Consider the following 17,855-nt stretch of genomic DNA (forward strand, 5'->3'; position numbering starts at 1 on the left):
CCAGAACAATCGGCACACAGCAGCAGGCACCTTCCTCAGGCTGAACCAAAGAAAAATGAGGTTCAAAATATCTTCACGTCTGACACACATTTTTTTTTCTTCAGATCTTATTTGCGCTAACTGTGATTCAACCTTGGAAACAGATCTAAGGAATAAGCCTGAGAAGTGACACTTCTGAATACTGACCATTTCTCCCCAAAAGTCTCTCCCTACATGACGAGGGGCAATCAGGGACCTGGGGGTTGGAATCATCTTGAAGATACACTCCGGTCATTTTGTTTGCCTGCAGGGGTCACTGAACTTCTGGCGGAAGACTCAGCCTCCTTGATGGTGCCTCAGTTTGTCCACAGGTAAAAATGAGCATCACTTCACACCGACCTGGCTAGGTTTCTAATAAGAATTCATGAGCACTAGTTAAAACCATTGGAGAGGGCTTCCCTGGTGGTAGAGTGGTTGAGAGTCCGCCTGCCGATGCAGGGGACACGGGTTCGTGCCTTGGTCCGGGAAGATCCCACATGCCGCAGAGCGGCTGGGCCCGTGAGCCATGGCCACTGAGCCTGCGCTCCGCAACGGCAGAGGCCACAACAGTGAGAGGCCCGCATACCGCAAAAAAAAAAAAAGAAAAGAAAACCATTGGAGATCTATGGAAGAAGGGGGCTAATAGAAACGGATGACACTGTGTTTCCCTTTTATTCTCTTCAGTTACAAACGGATTTCTTTAAACAAGACAATAGATGCTGATTCTTACCCAGAATATTGGGGGAAAATCCCCAGATCAAGAGAATGATGGAGAGTATCTCAGATCAGTTCAGGTATTAGCAAGTAAGATGCTGCCTGCTACCCTGTGATATGAAATGAGAAGGCACGTTCAAATCTGGAGGAATATTTTGGCCCTTTTTCAAAGAGTTAAAAACTCTTGAGAGAACCTGTCCTATTTGCAGCTGGCTTTGCACATTTCAGAGAAGCCAATTCTCTGCCAAATCTAACAGTCCCAAGGACAAATCTATTATTTGAACATTGGAGGGGAAACTTCAATTAAATTTGGCTACAAAGTTAATCTTCATTTTAACTGAACAAAAGAGCACCCCCCACAGGCATTTCTGTAAAAACTACAGCAGCTACTGAGAAATGCAAGATGCCACCTTCACTCATCTGTTTCTGTCTTTGTTGGTATTTTGGATTTTTTTGTCCCAATATATACACCAGTTGTGCACATTATGTCCACTGAGTGGACATTTACACGTGGATGGATCTTTCCCTGCCTCCTCTGGGACTCTGCATGGTCTCCCAGCTCCCCACTCCCCAGATGCCAGCCCCCCCTACGCTCCTGGCTCTTTTTCTCAGCTATCAACATGCTTAGAGCTTTTCATCTTAGCATCTGCCTTCACCACACTTCCACCTCTGGCTACCGTTTTCTTTCCACCCCCTTCTCATCCTTAGCTCGCCAATGAGCGGTCTACACTTCCTGTCTTCCCTTCCTCCCCTACTTCTCATCCTTAGTTCGCCAATGAGTGGTCTACACTTCCCGTCTTCCCTTCCTCCCCTACTCCTTTTTCAACCACCTGCAATCTGACTTTTCTGTCACCACTAAAAATAGTCCCCCGAGAAGCCCCAGTGAATTTCCAAACAATAAATCTGGTGGACGTCTTTCAGTACTTTTCTTTCTGGTCTTTCAGCTGCAATGAAACACTATTGATGATTCCCTTCTTTCCACTTGACTCATGCCATCCCCCATGTTTTCTCCTCCTACTTCTTTAGACATCCCTTTTCTGTGTCCTTCATAGGCTGGTCTTTCTCCTCAAATGTTTACATTCCCCAGGGATGTTCTTGGGGACTTGAAATCAATCATGTTCTGATTTATCTTCTGGCACCACTAACACACACACACTCACACTCTTCTCAGACCCAACCAAACCACCTCTCATCAAAAAATCATACTTGTCCCTTAAGGTTCATTCACTCCACCGCACTTTCCCTGGTCACTCCTACAAGAAGTGACAGAGATTTCACTCTTGGTTGCTCTTCTGGTATTCTCTAGTTCTTGAGTACCTAACCAAATTCATCCTGGTTACTCACATACACATCCTTTCCCGAGTAGATTAGAGCTTGGACTTTGGAGTCAATCAAATCAGGATTTGAATCAGGACATTAACCCTAACTCCACCACCTTTGGTAAGGTTTTATTAAATCTCCCAGGTTCAGCATCTCCGACTAAAAATGAAGGGGGCCACGAGTGTAGTGGTTAAGAGCAAGGATCCAGGAGATGGGTGGTCTACACTGAGTACCAGCCCCACCACTTACTAACTGTGTGACTTTTGACAAGTTTTTTCCTTATATGTGAAGTGGGGTATAAGAGTACATATCTCATGATGTTAATGTGAAAAATTAGGTGAGCTGATGTTATTCAAGTATTAAGAACAGTGCCTGGCACTCAGTAGGCACTAGAGAAACATGAACTATTATTATTACCTATCTGCTAGGGTTAATGTGAAAATTAGTATGTCTGAAACATGACAGGTAAGCCAAACAATGGCAGTTATTCTTATAAAAATCTGTCTTATTCCTCTTTGTATAATGTATAGCCTCAAGTACAGTCACACTTGGAAGTTACTATAGAAAGTACTACCTATCTACCTACCTATCTATCTATAAGCTACTATCAAAAGTAACTTAAATATATGTATAACTGAGTCACTTTGTCAGACAGAAGAAATGAACACAATATTGTAAATCAGCTATACTTCAATAAAACTTAAAAACATACCCTGTAAAGTATACATTGTTATAATTATTAGCATGATCTATGGAAATCAAGACTTGTGCTGGCTACTCAAAGACATAGAAAATAAACTTATGGTTACCAAAAGGGGAAGGGGGTGGGGAGGGATAATAGGAGTTTGGGATTAGCAGATACAAACTACTATATATATAAGAGATAAACAACAAGGACCTACTGTATAGCACAGGGAACTGTATTCAATACCTTATAATAACCTATAATGGAAAAGAATCTGAAAAAGAATAGGAAAAAAAAAGACTTGTGCTGGTTAAAACTGTACTCAAAACACTGTTTTTTGACCCAAAGGCCATTCAAAGGTAACTAAAGAAACACATTGTGGTATATACATTAAATGGAATTCTACTCAGCAATAAAGATGAATGAATTACTGATAAATAATAAATGGAAGCGCCTTAAATACATTATGGTGAATGAAACAAACTAAAGCTTCCATTTATACAAAATTCTAGAAAATGGGAATTAATCTATATATAGATCAATGGTTACCTGAGGCCCTGGGTGGTGGCCTGGGCTGTCTGCACAGGGGCACAGGAAACTCCTGGGGATGACGGAAATGTTCTGTATCTGGGCTGAGGTGATGCTGACACCAGCGTACGAATTTATCAAAATTCATCAAATCATAGATTTTAAACCCCTGTAGCTTATTGTATTGTATACTTTAAGCATACTGATCAAAGTAAAAATTTTCACTGAATGTATGGGAAGAAGAATCCCTAATCTGTCTGAAAGGCATTTCATTTTCTTGGACACCAAAGGGAGGAGGGGAGGCAATTCTGATAGTAACGACCTACTTTTAGCAGTGGGAACCACTGTCTCGTTCCCACTGTCCATCCTGAGCATAAGCATGATAGTTTTTGCCTTTGAGAAGTTCACAATTTATTATGCTAACCACTGGGAATCCCAGAAAACCTTGGGAAGTGGGTATGCATGAAGCCACAGAGCTGATACTTATGGGGTAAGACATTGATCCCAATGTGCTGGCTGTAAATCTCTGGAATTAGAACATCCTGACTGACCAACCTGGTACATATGGGGCATTATTTAGATGGAAAGGAATGTGACACACACTCTACAAGCCTTTCCAGTCAAGTGCCTCTCAGGGTGTTACTGACAGGTCAGTAGCCAACACTAGAGAATGGAAACCACTTCACTCAGCACCACAGAGAAGCCTCTTCTCAGGCGGGATTTGGTGACACAGCGCCGTTATCTGAACCAACAGCTAGAAGCCGAGTGAAGGGGGATGCTGCCCTTGCTGCCATTTCTGAATTGGAATTTGGCTTGACTCACGGGTAAGCATTTTCATTCCTGTAGAAGTTCCACAGCCCCTAAGTATCTTGAATTTTTGTTTTACACATGAGATAAAAAAGGCAATTTCATAGGCAGCATCGTCTTCATGATAACCATCATATAGTATTCATTACGTACCCAAAGTCATGCAGCCAATCAAAATTTCCCAGTTAAAACTGAAATGACCCAATTACTTTAACTAAGAAAAAAAAGGTTTGGTTTTCTGGTAAAAATAAAAGGAAAACTCCAGGGGGTAAAGAGTTGAAAAAAAAAATAGATGAAAATCTACTCACCTACTCTCTCTTTTGAAGTGTTATTAAAAGGCAACATTCTGGAATTAATGGTACAGCTTTGTGAATACTCACTGAACTGCACAATTTTAAAGGATGAATTTCATGGTATGTGAACATACCTCAATTAAAGAAAAGCAATACCTACATTTTAGGTCAATCAAAATATTTAAATATTTAAAGATTATAGTATCTAACCTCCACCAAACTTCCGTGATTACAACTTATGAATTGAGTAGAAACCCCTAAAGGCATCAGGAAATACCATCATATGGAATGCTGAATTTTAAGAATCGTTTAAGTCGGAAATACTAGATACATACGTAAGTGACCATCAAAATTACCTAATAAAATGTCTTCTTATTGTTAGCATGACCTGTGGAATTTTAGCCAGTTAAAATGACTACGGTGCTAAAGATTGCTGCTGCCTAAAACTGTATTAATGACTTTCAGGAAAGTCAAAATGCAAAATGCTGTGTGGAAATATAGTGATATTATATCATAGTGATTGTAGGGATGGGCCTTCAATGCTTATTGTGTCATATTAATGAACTTACTTTTTAATGTGGACCGTTTTTTTTTAGTCTTTATTGAATTTGTTACAATATTGCTTCTGTTTTATTTTTTTTGGTTTTTTGGCCACGAGGCATGTGGGATCTTAGCTCCCTGACCAGGCATCGAACCTGCACCCTCTGCATTGGAAGGTGAAGTCTTAACCACTGCACCACGAGAGAAGTCCCTGAATTTACTTTTATTGGTATTTTCTGTCACTTAAAAAATGATGATGTATTTTCAAATGATCTTTTGTGTTAAAAATGATGTCTCTATACATAGTAAGAAGAAGCATATAATCAGAAAAGGCTAGACTGAAAATAACTTGAGGAATAATCTTCACCTGATTTTGTACTCTCAAAAAGAAGAAACTTTGATAATCTTCTCATAGTCACTGGACATAAAAATTATGGCCTCACCCATGGATGAACTGAATTGGATACTATTAAGTTGAAGTAAAAACCCCTTTGGGTTTTTTTTTTTGGTATTACTTCATGATACTTTCCATATGTTTTATTTGCTATAAGGTTCAGTGAAACTTTTACTCTCATGGTGCATTAAATTTCATTTCATGGCCGAAAAAGTTCCATTTAACAGTCACAAAAGAACAACTTTTCATCTGTATGAAACCAAGAACATTCATAACAAGGAAAACAAACTTCAAGTTGAACAGTACACAGAAAAAAGTGAGTTTGTGAGCTCATTGGAAAGATCACCTCATTCGGCGGCTAAATGCAACCTTTCAACAATTCCGTCTGGTTTTAGCTATTAATACTATTTTCTTTCTGGGTTAGGGTGAGTTTTCAGATTTCTGGTGAAAGTGTTACTAGATTAAGTAAGGGGTGCCAGGCTGAGCTGCTCTGCTAAGAAATAGCTATTTTTAAAGTTATTTTTTAATTTATAATTTGGAAAATAAGCTATTACTTTGTCAAGTGTAACATAAATATTCCTTATCTGACCTGGACTGTTTCTGAGTCTCCTTTAAGGACAGCATTACTTTGATTCTATCACTATGCTCAGTAGGCAGCTAAATCTAGAAATTATTTTTATTCTCTTTATATTTCCCTTACTAGGTCTGTTGAAGTAAGAGGAACCTCTATTTAAAGAGAAGTTTGGCTAAAAACCCTAGCTGGTTGTCCTTTTGGGAAGCTGACGTGAACCCACAGTGCAGAGAGATATTAAAGCTGCTGCTTCTGCTATTTACACATCCTTAGGTGACAGACGTGTAACAGTTGGGTGGTACAGGAAGACTTGCATACACAACAGTGCAAAAAACCCACCAATGTGCAAATCTGATTATGATGAAATACTATCTTGAAAAATCAACACTGAGGTTAGTGAATGGCTATCAGGCTATAATAAGCATGACTAATTACAACAGTTTTCATGAAATTCACCATAGAAAGATTCAAATTTAATTAGAGGTAGTCATTCTGCCTTCCAATTAGTGCAGCAGGATTCCCTAATTCACAAATTCCTTAAATATTAAAAAAGTTCCTGATTAAAGAATCCGATAGTTTCTGGTATCTAGACATCAGCAGAGTATTCAGGTACCTGCAGAGATGAAACAGCAGAAAGTTCAATCTGTATATGGGCCAGAGGCAAAAAAAAAAAAAAAAAAAAGAGCTCTTTTATAACTACAAGTAGACTGTATCCCAACCATAGTCTCTTACCTCTCATCAGATCCGGTCTAAAATCCTAAGAGGAGGCTGGAGTGAGTGTGTATTTCACTTACTAAAGGCTTTGCTTACTTAGAGAGCCACAGTCAGATTCATTAAAACAACTAGAACCACTCACCGTACTTATTTTGTTGGTGGTGGATCACCTGTGTCTATTATAGCACAATGTCCAGCTTAAGTTTGGGGTTAACTGGAGAGCTGTCCTGATGCCAGCCCTGTGACTTCGGATGGGGGAGGAGCTGAAAGCCTGAGACGCAGGGCCAAGAAACAAGTGTTCGTCAACAGGCAGTAGTACTTCGTGAACCTAGAACCACATTAGCTTGCGGTAATTAGCTAATTGCTCAGCCTTGCCATGTTTGTGCCAGCTGGCCGTGACCACTGTCCCTACAGGCTTGGTCTCAAGGCATGACACATTCCCTACAGGTTGGTGGTGTGAGTGCAACAGACATTGGCATCCTGGATTCTTTAAACTCGTGCACACCAAGAAACTATTTTGTGTTACTTCTAGTTCATTTTTAGTCTTATATTAAAACAGAAATTCCCTGACTTGTGTCTCTTATGTTAGCAAACCAGCTAGATCATGTTATATGATTGTTAAGGCTCCATCCCAGCATCCCCCAGTTAGCATCTCTATGACTGAGTATCTGTCACCCCTCCCTCACCTATGCTCCAAGCTCAACACAGGGATAACATCTGAAAGCTCCTGCCTGTATCTCATCCATTAGCTATTTTGTGAGCAGGGGCTATCAAAGCTCAAGCAATCCCAATAATGAAATCTTCCCACTGTCACATCACCTTTCATCCGAAATATGTTTTTAAATGCGGGAACATTACAGGAAGGCAAGCTCTGCTCTCCTGCTCAGTCACAGGCTCTGCTAAAGGACAAGATGAAAGGTGTGTGTTCTTCTTTTGAGGTTATGCAGATCTCTTCCTCTCTCCACGTTTCAATTAAAGTAGAGAATACATTACTTGCTTTCTAAGTCTTAGGTGAGTTAGAATTTCTTCTTCTTCCTGTTGACATTTTATGCTGTTAGGCTGTAGATCCAGATGAAACCCCTGGTCCAGTACCCAGTTTAGCTTCACTGCAGCTCCTCGCAAGGACAATAGAAGCTTTAACCTAGGTGGATTCAGTGGGATATGACTTATTCACTCAGAGATGTGGAGAGTTAATGCTTATATTTCATTTGTTATACACATTAGAGCTAAAACTGGGCTTGACTGTGAACATTTCATAGAAGAAAAAACAATGATGGATCACATTTAAGTGACTTTGCTGGAAGCAGAGGCTAGTAGCAGGGCTGTGATGAAAAACCAAGTTTTTGTGTATTGGTCAAATTATAGGAAGGAGGGTGGACAAAACAGGCAGCCTGAGTAGTGTGGTTGAAAATTCTTGAAGGTACACACTTCCAGTTATTACAAACATAAGTTCTGAGAATGAACATATAGCATGGTGACAACAGCTAACAATACCATGCTGTATATTTGAAAGTTGCTAAGATAGGAGATCTCATCACAAGAAAAAAAATTTGGGCTTCCCTGGTGGCGCAGTGGTTGAGAGTCCGCCTGCCGATGCAGGGGACAGTGCCCCGGCCTGGGAAGATCCCACATGCCGCGGAGCGGCTGGGTCCGTGAACCATGGCCACTGAGCCTGCGCGTCCGGAGCTCCGCAACGGGAGAGGCCACAACAGTGAGAGGCCCGCGTACCGCAAAAAAAAAAAAAAAAAAAAAAAAATTTGTAACCATGTGAGGTGATGGATGTTAATTAAACTTATTGCGGTGATCATTTCACAATACATCAAATCATTATGTTGTATACCTGAAACTAATACAATATTACACATCAGTTATAGCTCAATAAAACAGGAAAAAAGGAAAAATCAGTTTGATTTGACGACTAACTTTAAGAAAATTAGATATTTCTCCCTCTGACGTTTTCAATAAATTTAAACATATGAATGAGAAAAAAAGAAAGTTCTGAAATTTTCTGAAGTTGCTTTACTTAGTTGAATAATCCAGCTTTTCACATTTGGGGCCATTGACTTCCCAGCACAACCTGGCACGACAATGTTCCTACTTGTCTCCGAGACCCTGATCGTCAAGGACCTGTGAAATTTCCTCTTGGAAAGCCTTGGAAAACCATTCTATGTGGACTCGCCTCAAATCCCTGGTTTCATTTCCTAGGTCCTCACAACTTACACCCGCGTAAGTATTTTGCGGGAGACAACAGTGAGCCGGTGGGGCTGCTGCCTTCTCTTGTAGACTTTTGTTTGCCTCTGTCACCTCCCAGAGCATAAATCCCTAAAGGATCCACACCAGGTGTGCTTAAACCAGCTTTGGCTATACCTTTCTCATTGCCAAGGCAGAGATCAGAACAACCATCTGACAATAACAGGGCATGGCAACAGCAGGCATCCAACCACCCTGTTCAAGCTTCCACTCCTTCTGGATGAACACAAAGAGAGGAAGCCCCAGGCTGGCCACCAGAGAAACATACCAGAAGATGAGGTTATTGATACCAATTCCTCGATGACAATGAGGATGATGATGGTGGTGAAAACTGAGTACCTAGAACGTGCTAAGAATTGCGTCACAGCTCCACATATTACCTCGAATTCTCTCACCCACGCCATGAGCTAGGCTCTTGCAAATGAGAAACAAGGGAGACTGACTAGCTGGCCCAAGGCCTCACGACACTAAAGAGGCAGCATCAGGATTCAGATCCAGATCAAGCTGAATGAAAAGTTGTTTTATCTCTTCTTTTCCATTAAATCTGCAAAGTCAAGATTATGCGAGCTCTTGAATTTCGAAAAGCTGGAGAGCCTTGTTTTTTGGAAGAGAGTTTATTGAGAAGGTAATTGCCTGTGACTCCAGTGACAGATGCTATATAACCGGAGAGACTTAGAGGTAATGAGAGCGTATATTCCGAGGCTGAGTCCGACCGCTAAGAGTCAGCCTGACTCTCCTCTTCACACACTGCTCCGGTGAAGTGGGAGCAGGTGACCGTATCAATGAATAATGAGGTATCCTTAGATGCCCCAAGACAGAAGGCTGAGAATTAACGTCCCTTGTACTCTGCAGATTGTAGGGCATTCATCTGCCGAGGGGTACAAAGGACAGAACAAAGTCCATTATTATCCGTTTAGAGGTTGGCAAGACGACCCTCAGAAACACACAGGATCCTACATTCCTTTTGAGCTACTATATTAATATTTTTTTATAGTTTTTTTTTTTTTTTTTGGCTGCATTGGGTCTTTGTTGCTGCGTGCAGGCTTTCTCTAGTTGCGGCGAGCAGGGGCTACTCTTTGTTGCAATGCACAGCCTTCTCATTGTGGTGGCTTCTCTTGTTCTGGAGCACAGGATCTAGGCATGCAGGCTTCAGTAGTTGCGGCATGTGAGCTCAGTAGTTGTGGCTCACGGGCTTAGTTGCTCTGCGGCACGTGGGATCTTCCTGGACCAGGGCTTGAACCCGTGTCGCCTGCATTAGCAGGCGGATTCTTAACCACTGCGCCACCAGGGAAGTCCCTATTAATATTTTTTTCATCCATTCATTCATCTATCTATTCATTCATTCATATACTCAAAAAACACTGTCTACTGTATATAAAGGAGATTTTCTAGACACAGGGACGTGTGTGTGTGTGTGTGTGTGTGTGTAGATAAGACACAGTTAATGCCTGTAGGAACTTAAAGACTAGTAACGTGCTTCTTTAACTTACAAAAAGTCTGTATCCTCCACCCCTAAAATATAAATTTTATACCATAAAAATATACATTTTATACCAAGGTCTGATATATATACACACAACTGAAAGTTCCATAAAACATCTACCCTTAAAATCTATAATGTTCTCTGATATTTTCTATTCTAGTCAAATACTCTTATTTAATGAAGGCAGTTTGCTTGAGATAATGATATGGCGGTTCAGATAAAATAGAGATTTACAAGTGTGTATATCCACAACTGCATAACTGTGTGGAGTCAGCAGGGAAGAAATCAAGTAAACCTTTCAAAGGTGTTTGAGTTGGGCCTTGAAAGATAGGCAGGATGGAGAGATGAGGGGCATTCCAGGAAGAGGGGACAGTGTGCTATACACACGTTGGCCGGCAAGCACAGAATTGAAACATGGCTCATAAAGATCCATGGAGGAAGAAAGGTAGGCTGGAGTTAAATCAAGGAGCAGAAGGGTGTGATATGAAGGATCTGAATAAGAGAATGAAAGGGACAGGTTGTATTTAGGGGAAACTCATCAGGCAGGATCAGAAGAGGAAGACTTGGTGACAATCCCCTCACTCTCCCTTTTCTTCATCTTGGGGACACCCCACCTCGCCATGGGAACGTCTGCTTGCACAGGAACCTCACAGTGCAAAGACCCACCTGCCCTTATCTGCATGAAAGGCAAACCAAGAATTGTGCAGAGGGCTTTGGCCGGATAATGGACAAACATAATGCAAAAACTCACATGCTACAGACACTTGGAAATGTTGAATGGAGTATAAGATTTTTTTTTAAAGGCAGAAATGAGTTCACAAGAAAGGAAAAGGGAAATGAAAGGCAGAAAGATATGAGGTGAGGTAGTGGCTACACAGGGAGAGGACTACTGGTCTCGTTATGCTGGAGGCTTTTTGTTGTTGTCCACTTGGGGACACGCAACAAAGCTGTGAGCCTTGAGGGGTGGGACACTGGAAATAAGACACCTATATAAACCCTGGTCCTAAACAATGAAACAGTGGACTAGGGACAAATCTATGCACTGGCACAGGGAGATGAAAAGATATTCCAATGACCCCTGCCTGGGTTCTAGGTAAAAACAACAACAACAAAATCCTCCCCAAGAATGTGAAACCACAGTCTCAAGTCTCACAAGAGTTTGGAGCTTACATTTATATCACCTGCTAGGTGCAGAAACTTGCAAACCAAGAAATTAACGTAATATTTGGCCCAGATGGTGAAGACTCTGGGGCTAACCTAAAAGAGGACATACACAGAAATGTATGTTTAAGGTGATCAAAGACAGAAAAAAGAAATGCTGAACGTTAGGAAAAAACCCCTAAAAAAACCTAAAAAAATAAAACCCACCTGAATAGATTTTAAAACAGTACTTCTAGAAATAAAAAATTCTATCACCAAAATTATAATTCTCACTGGGCACATTAAACAACAGATTAGACATAGCCCAAGATAAGATTAATAAATTGAAGATAGACCTGAGAAAATTACTCAGAATGCAGTAGCCAGAGACAGAGAGGTAGAAATAATTAAAGAAGGGTAAAAAGATATGTAATATATCATGAGAAGGTCCAATGTACATCTAATATGAATGCCAGAAAAAGAGAAGAGGAAAAGTGGAGAAATGACAATATTCAAATAATTAATGGCTAAGAATTTTCCAGAACTGATGAAAGATATGAACCCTCAATTCAAGAAACATGCGTCTCAAACAAGAAAATAAAAATAAATCCAGGGTCTTCCCTGGTGGTGCAGTGGTTAAGAATCCGCCTGCCAGGGGCTTCCCTGGTGGCGCAGTGGTTGAGAGTCCGCCTGCCAATGCAGGGGACACGGGTTCGTGCCCCGGTCCAGGAAGATCCCACATACTGCAGAGCGGCTGGGCCTGTGAGCCATGGTCGCTGAGCCTGTGCGTCCGGAGCCTGTGCTCCGCAACGGGAGAGGCCACAACAGTGAGAGGCCCGCGTACCAAAATAAACAAAACAAACAAACAAACAAAAAAAAGAATCCGCCTGCCAATGCAGGGGACACGGGTTCGAGCCCTGGTCCAGGAAGATCTCACATGCCACGGAGCAACTAAGCCCGTGTGCCACAACGACTGAGCCTGTGTGCCTAGAGCCTGTGCTCTGCAACAAGAGAAACCACTGCAATGAGAAGACCGCTCATTGCAACGAAGGGTAGCCCCCGCTCGCCTCAACTAGAGAAAAGCCTGTGTGTAGCCAAAAATAAAATTTTAAAAATATATATATAAAAAATAAATAAATCCACAACTAAGCACACAATGTAGTGAAACTGCAGAACACTATACGCAAAGCAAAAAACCATAAAAGCAAACAGAGAAAAAAGTAAATAATCCACAAATAGCAAATCAACCAGACTCTTCAACAGCAATGCTTGAGGCAACGTGGTGAAATATATTGTCAAAAGTCTAGAAGGAGAATAAATGTCAAACCAGAATTCTATTCCTAGCTGAACTATCACTGATAATTGAGGGGAAAATATGGGCATCCAAGATAAACAAGACTGAGTGATTTCCCACCCACTGACTGTTACTTAAAGAACTACAAAAAGATATACTTTGGGAAAAAGAAAATTTAAACCAGGAGAAAGGAGTAGGAGGCAAGAGGGAAAGCATCTGTTACATTGTTTTCTGTACTTTTTCTGTTTTGAAATAAAAATATAAAGAAGATACAGATGACCCAATTTACCATGTTTAAAACACTTCGCTTGGGAAAGGTGAAATAATGGTACCAGCCAAGAGCAAATGCTATCAAATGACCCCATGAAGCAACAAAAATAGAATAAAATTATTGACTTATCCATAAATATTAATGAATATGATCTGAGCATCTTTTGGATACAAAGAACAATACTGCTGAACCAGTGAAAGATGTTTAACAAGAAAAATATCTAATATTTTATTTTGGTAGAACATTTTTGTTCCTGTCCTTTCTTCCCCATTTAAGTTACCTATTTGGATACTGGTAATTCGTAAATACAACTTTAATTTAATATTGTATATAATTGATCCCACACAGTCTAACTGATGTGGAATTCTGAAGGACTCAGTTTTTTAAATAAAACTGAAAAATACAGATTCCTGAGTAGCCCCATAGATAATAAATCTATACTACAAAATTTTTAAAAATTACCTTTGCTATTCCATACAGGTTTTAATTATATTAGAGATAACAGAATACAACTTTGTGATATGATACAAGCTCACATAAATCCAGGTTTTTAAAAGATTCAACATCTTTCTAAATAAAGCCAACCTCAGCAAAAGAAATAGTAGGGCACATTTATTTGGAGTTCCCTTTAAATGTACTACACATGCACCAAAAATAACACCTCTTCTTGCTATGGCTACAGAACAAATGCCAAGTGCACATTTACATTAGAATCAGGTAACAAGCCACAGAATCTACTCACATTTATTGTCCCATAAGTAAGCAAATACAAGGGCAAAAATTACTAAGCGCTTCTCAGCAGACAAGAAATGGAAATGGCACAGAAGCTCTGCCAAAAAATACAAGGGGAGCAAATAGTCTCTTTTTATAAAAAGCAACGATACTGAAAATTGATTGAATACATTTCTTCAGCTAAAAACACAATGTCCATCTACTTGGCCATCAGCATCTAACAAACTCTCTCACCCTGGGCACACAATGAAAATTTGCTCATGAAGAGGACTTGCACTTTTTCTTTTCCATTTTTCTTGTTTGGGGACTTTTGTCTCATAGAAAGGAACAAAAATGGCTACCTCTAATTAAAAGAAAGCTGTGGTACATGTTACTTTTTCAGACATGATGTTTACTCCAGGAAGAAAAATGTCATGCAAACACGTGCCAAACTGAGTAAACTAAAGATGAAAAAGTTAAACCTAAACTATTTTACTTCATAAATTCTTAAGTAACAGTATCTAAACGATTATTTTGGAAACAGGGATGGCTCAGGATCTAGCCTTCTAAGCACCTCTTTCAACTACTGTACAACTTCCCAGTTTCTTGGGAAAATCCACCATAATACACAATTTCAGAGAGCCCTGGCCTGCTACTTTGGCACTGTTCCACTGTCAAGGAGTGAAACGATTCTTTTTTGTGCCTTCCCACTCTCTCCTCCTTAACTCCCCACCATGATCTCTGGAACCCAGGTGGCTCCCGACCCGCACTGGCAGAGGGAGGGGGCCTGGGCTGCCTCGGCACCTCTCAAGGAGCTCAGAGGGTCCCAGGGATCGGGACTGTTTGGAGCAATGGGAATTTGGGCACGTGAGTTTTGGACTCAAGTTATGGGGAGCCCTGTATTGGCTTGTTTAAAAAAGTGAAAGAAGATATCTTTCCATGAAAATGACTGGCAGTAGAGTGTAGAATGGTTCCGAGGTGGGCTCTGAAGAGAACGAGCTTGAATTCAAATCAATGCTGTGTGACCTCGGGCAATTACTTTCCCCTCTCTGTGCCAGCTTTTCCCATCTATAAACAGGGATATAAATACTACCTACCTAAGGTCATCGTGAAGATTAAAGGACATAAGTTAAGCACAGTGCTTGGCACATAGTAAATGCTCCAGAAATATTAGCTATTATTAGTAGCAAGAGTACTAAAAACACAAAAACATGGGTGAATGGGGAAAAGGTACAGTACTAAGGTTTCATTTATTATAAATGATTTAAACTGTAAAACCAAGAAAACATTTTCCTTAATAGGAAGTTAGTATTCACTGATCTAATAAAAACGGTAAAATGCAAAGTTTGTAACTTTCGGGCAACTGTACACTTAAATATTCTTGAATTTTGATTCCCAAACCTTAAATTGTGATTCTTATAAAGGTTATTTTTAACAGATGATGTTGAATATCACCCGTTACGTATTTTTTTGGGACTTGGGCAGTGGGCTTAATATTACATTCAATTATTTTAAGCTATGATGCCTTAAAGCAGCAGTCCCCAACCTTTTTGGCACCAGGGACTGGTTTCATAGAAGACAGTTTTTCCACAGAAATGGGGGGCAGGGGATGGTTCAGGAGGTAATGCGAGCAATGGGGAGCGAGCCGCAGAGGAAGCTTCATTGGCTCACCCGCTGCTCATCCCCTGCTGTGCGGCCTGGTTCCTAACGAGACAGCTCAGCAGCTCGGGGGTTGGGGACCCCTGCCTTAAAGCCAACCCCAGACCTCTTCTCCTGTCCCAGTCTCCTCACAGGAGGTACAAAGCCAAGCTTCATACAAAGAGCTGAGTCACTCTGAATTCCTTTCCTTTCTCTTATTGTGTGTGGCCTACCAAGGTCAGAAAACAAGTAATCTGAATCTTCCATTTGGACTTTCTTCCTTTCTGACTGTCCTTTGGAGATTTAGCACACTGTCCTTAGAGCCCTTGTTGAAGTAATGAACATAAGACTGAAGCCACAAGCCTTATTTTGCAGCAGAATCATTTGCAAAGAAAGATACTGACTACTGACGTTGAAGGGCATTATCTATCTAAGAATGGACCTAAAGGTAACTGAGTCAAGAATTTCCGGTCTTCCAATTTTCAGATAACAGAGTGGTATTTCTGAATGACTCACCAAAAAATTTCCTCGGATAAGATGTCACTGAGACCATATGTTCTCAGACTGGGAGCTCAGGCCAGCCCTTGAAGAATGACGATTTTTTTTTCTTTTATTTTAAAAATAGGACAAAAGATTTTGACTAAAGTATACGACACAGCAGAGGCTATGAACACAATTTTTCTATGATTAATAACGTTAAATTAGGCTTAACGTTAAATTATGCTGATTTGTCCTAAATGCAGTGGTGAAGCGTGCTGCTGAACTGTATTGGCTAAGGATTGTTTTGAAGTCCTGCATCCACAATTTTTTTCTTAAATCAGCAAATTGAACTATTATCTTTTAAAAATTACCTATGGTATCAAACATTTGGAAACTAGGGGGAAAGCCATCCATCCTTTCTTAGAGCTGTAAAATCTATATTCAGTGTCAAGATGAATTTAAAAAGATGCAAGTCTCCTGTGCATACTCACCAGGGGTTCTGCCATAATGATTCGAATCTTGCGCTCAGCCTGAGTGGTGAAGTTGACAAATAAACTCTTGAGGACATATTCTCCAGGTTTGCTGTCTGGGTCCACACTGATGGGTAACATGGTTGGTGGCCCTTTCTCCTTTTGTGTGCCAGATACGGGCGGAACTGGAGGCTTGATATAACCGTTGCCAACTGGAGAAGCTGAAAAAACAGAATGGATATTCTTACTGGCTGAAAATAACATCATCAATATTCAGATTGGCTATGTTAAACCATAAATATAAGGATATGAATCACATGAAGAATGCTGTACTCGATATCATAACCTGGCCTTACGGTGTTAGGATTTAACTATTTTGATTATATAAGTGTGTGTTATGCCATATTTATCTTGAAATACTTCTGGTTACCACATTGCTTTAGGTAAATCGTGTTGCAAAGACATAATACAGCTGAGAAATCCTAAAACGTTTAGGATGTTTTTAGCTTCTTTATTACGTTCCAGGGAAACAGACTAAGAAAATGCACAGGGGAAAACAAGTGATTCCTTGTCCTGGTTTTCCTGATAACCAGGGGCATTCTGTCTTCTGTGATTCATTCTAATAATGGAAAAGACTCTGGTGTCGTCCCTTCCAGAAGTTTCCAAGAACAATTTCCAGAAGCCCAGCTGGCTCTCGCTCCTGAAAGGGATGCCCCTCTTGAAAGATAAAAGGCTCAAGCAGTGCCATCTGTACCATCCAAGGTGTGGGTTCTTTTCCCTCTCACCATCCTTCGGTTCAAGTCGGGATGCCCCTCCCCATCCTTTATAAAACGTGCGGATTCCCTACTTGGATTAGATCCTGAACAGAGGCCATTATCAGAATCTCCAGTCAGTGGTCTCCTTTCAGGATGCAGCAGACGGACCACTGCTTTGGCAGTTACAGAAAAAGATTTTTTTATTCATAAATGAAAATTTCATGTCTCCCTACTTTTGGCTACCCTTTGACATGTTGAATTCTAACAAGGACTAGCCCCTTCCACCTAAGTACCTGTAAGATGGTCAGTTAACAATATTCAGTGAAAGAAATATGAGAGTAGGTGAGCTTAGGTGACAGGCATTAGGTATGCTGAGGAGAGGACGATGATAAAGTAGACTTTTAGAAGGAAAACCAGATAGTGTGGGTGACTGGATACAGAGATTAAGGAGAGAAGTGAAGAAAAACAAAAGCAGATTTCCAGGTTGGACATTGGTTTGGCTGTCAAGAGAATGGGGGTAGGTATGTCATCGATAATAAAGGAGGGAAAAAGTTCTCCATGAAAGCTGAACACTCTTTTCTCAAAACTACAAATAAATTCAAGCCTTCTCTTAAACTTCTTTCCATCTCAAGCTAAATTCTGAGGAAGCCAAGCAAAAATTTTATTAATTGTATTAATTTTATGGAATTACCAGCATGTCCTCACGTCATGTAGATTCTCTGTCATCTTTCTTACTCTTTCCTAACATCCCCTCCTCTCTACTTCATTTAACCTGCCGT

General features: G+C 40.5%; 1 protein-coding gene across 7 annotated transcripts in view; it reads right to left on the minus strand.

Moving 5' to 3' along the window:
- FRY (FRY microtubule binding protein) overlaps positions 1–17,855 on the minus strand; it is a 426,693-nt gene that overhangs the window by 192,485 nt on the left and 216,353 nt on the right. For all 7 annotated transcript variants that reach the window (XM_029209846.1, XM_029209848.1, XM_029209847.1 and 4 more), the window contains one exon: positions 16,343–16,542. In XM_029209846.1, coding sequence (XP_029065679.1) covers positions 16,343–16,462 — 120 coding nt within the window. In that variant the 5' untranslated portion in view covers positions 16,463–16,542. The remainder of the gene's footprint in view (positions 1–16,342; positions 16,543–17,855) is intronic.

Source organism: Monodon monoceros, unplaced genomic scaffold (assembly GCF_005190385.1).
Source record: "Monodon monoceros isolate NGI ecotype Baffin Bay Population unplaced genomic scaffold, NGI_Narwhal_1 Super_Scaffold_8, whole genome shotgun sequence".
Classification (NCBI taxonomy): Eukaryota; Metazoa; Chordata; class Mammalia; order Artiodactyla; family Monodontidae; genus Monodon; species Monodon monoceros.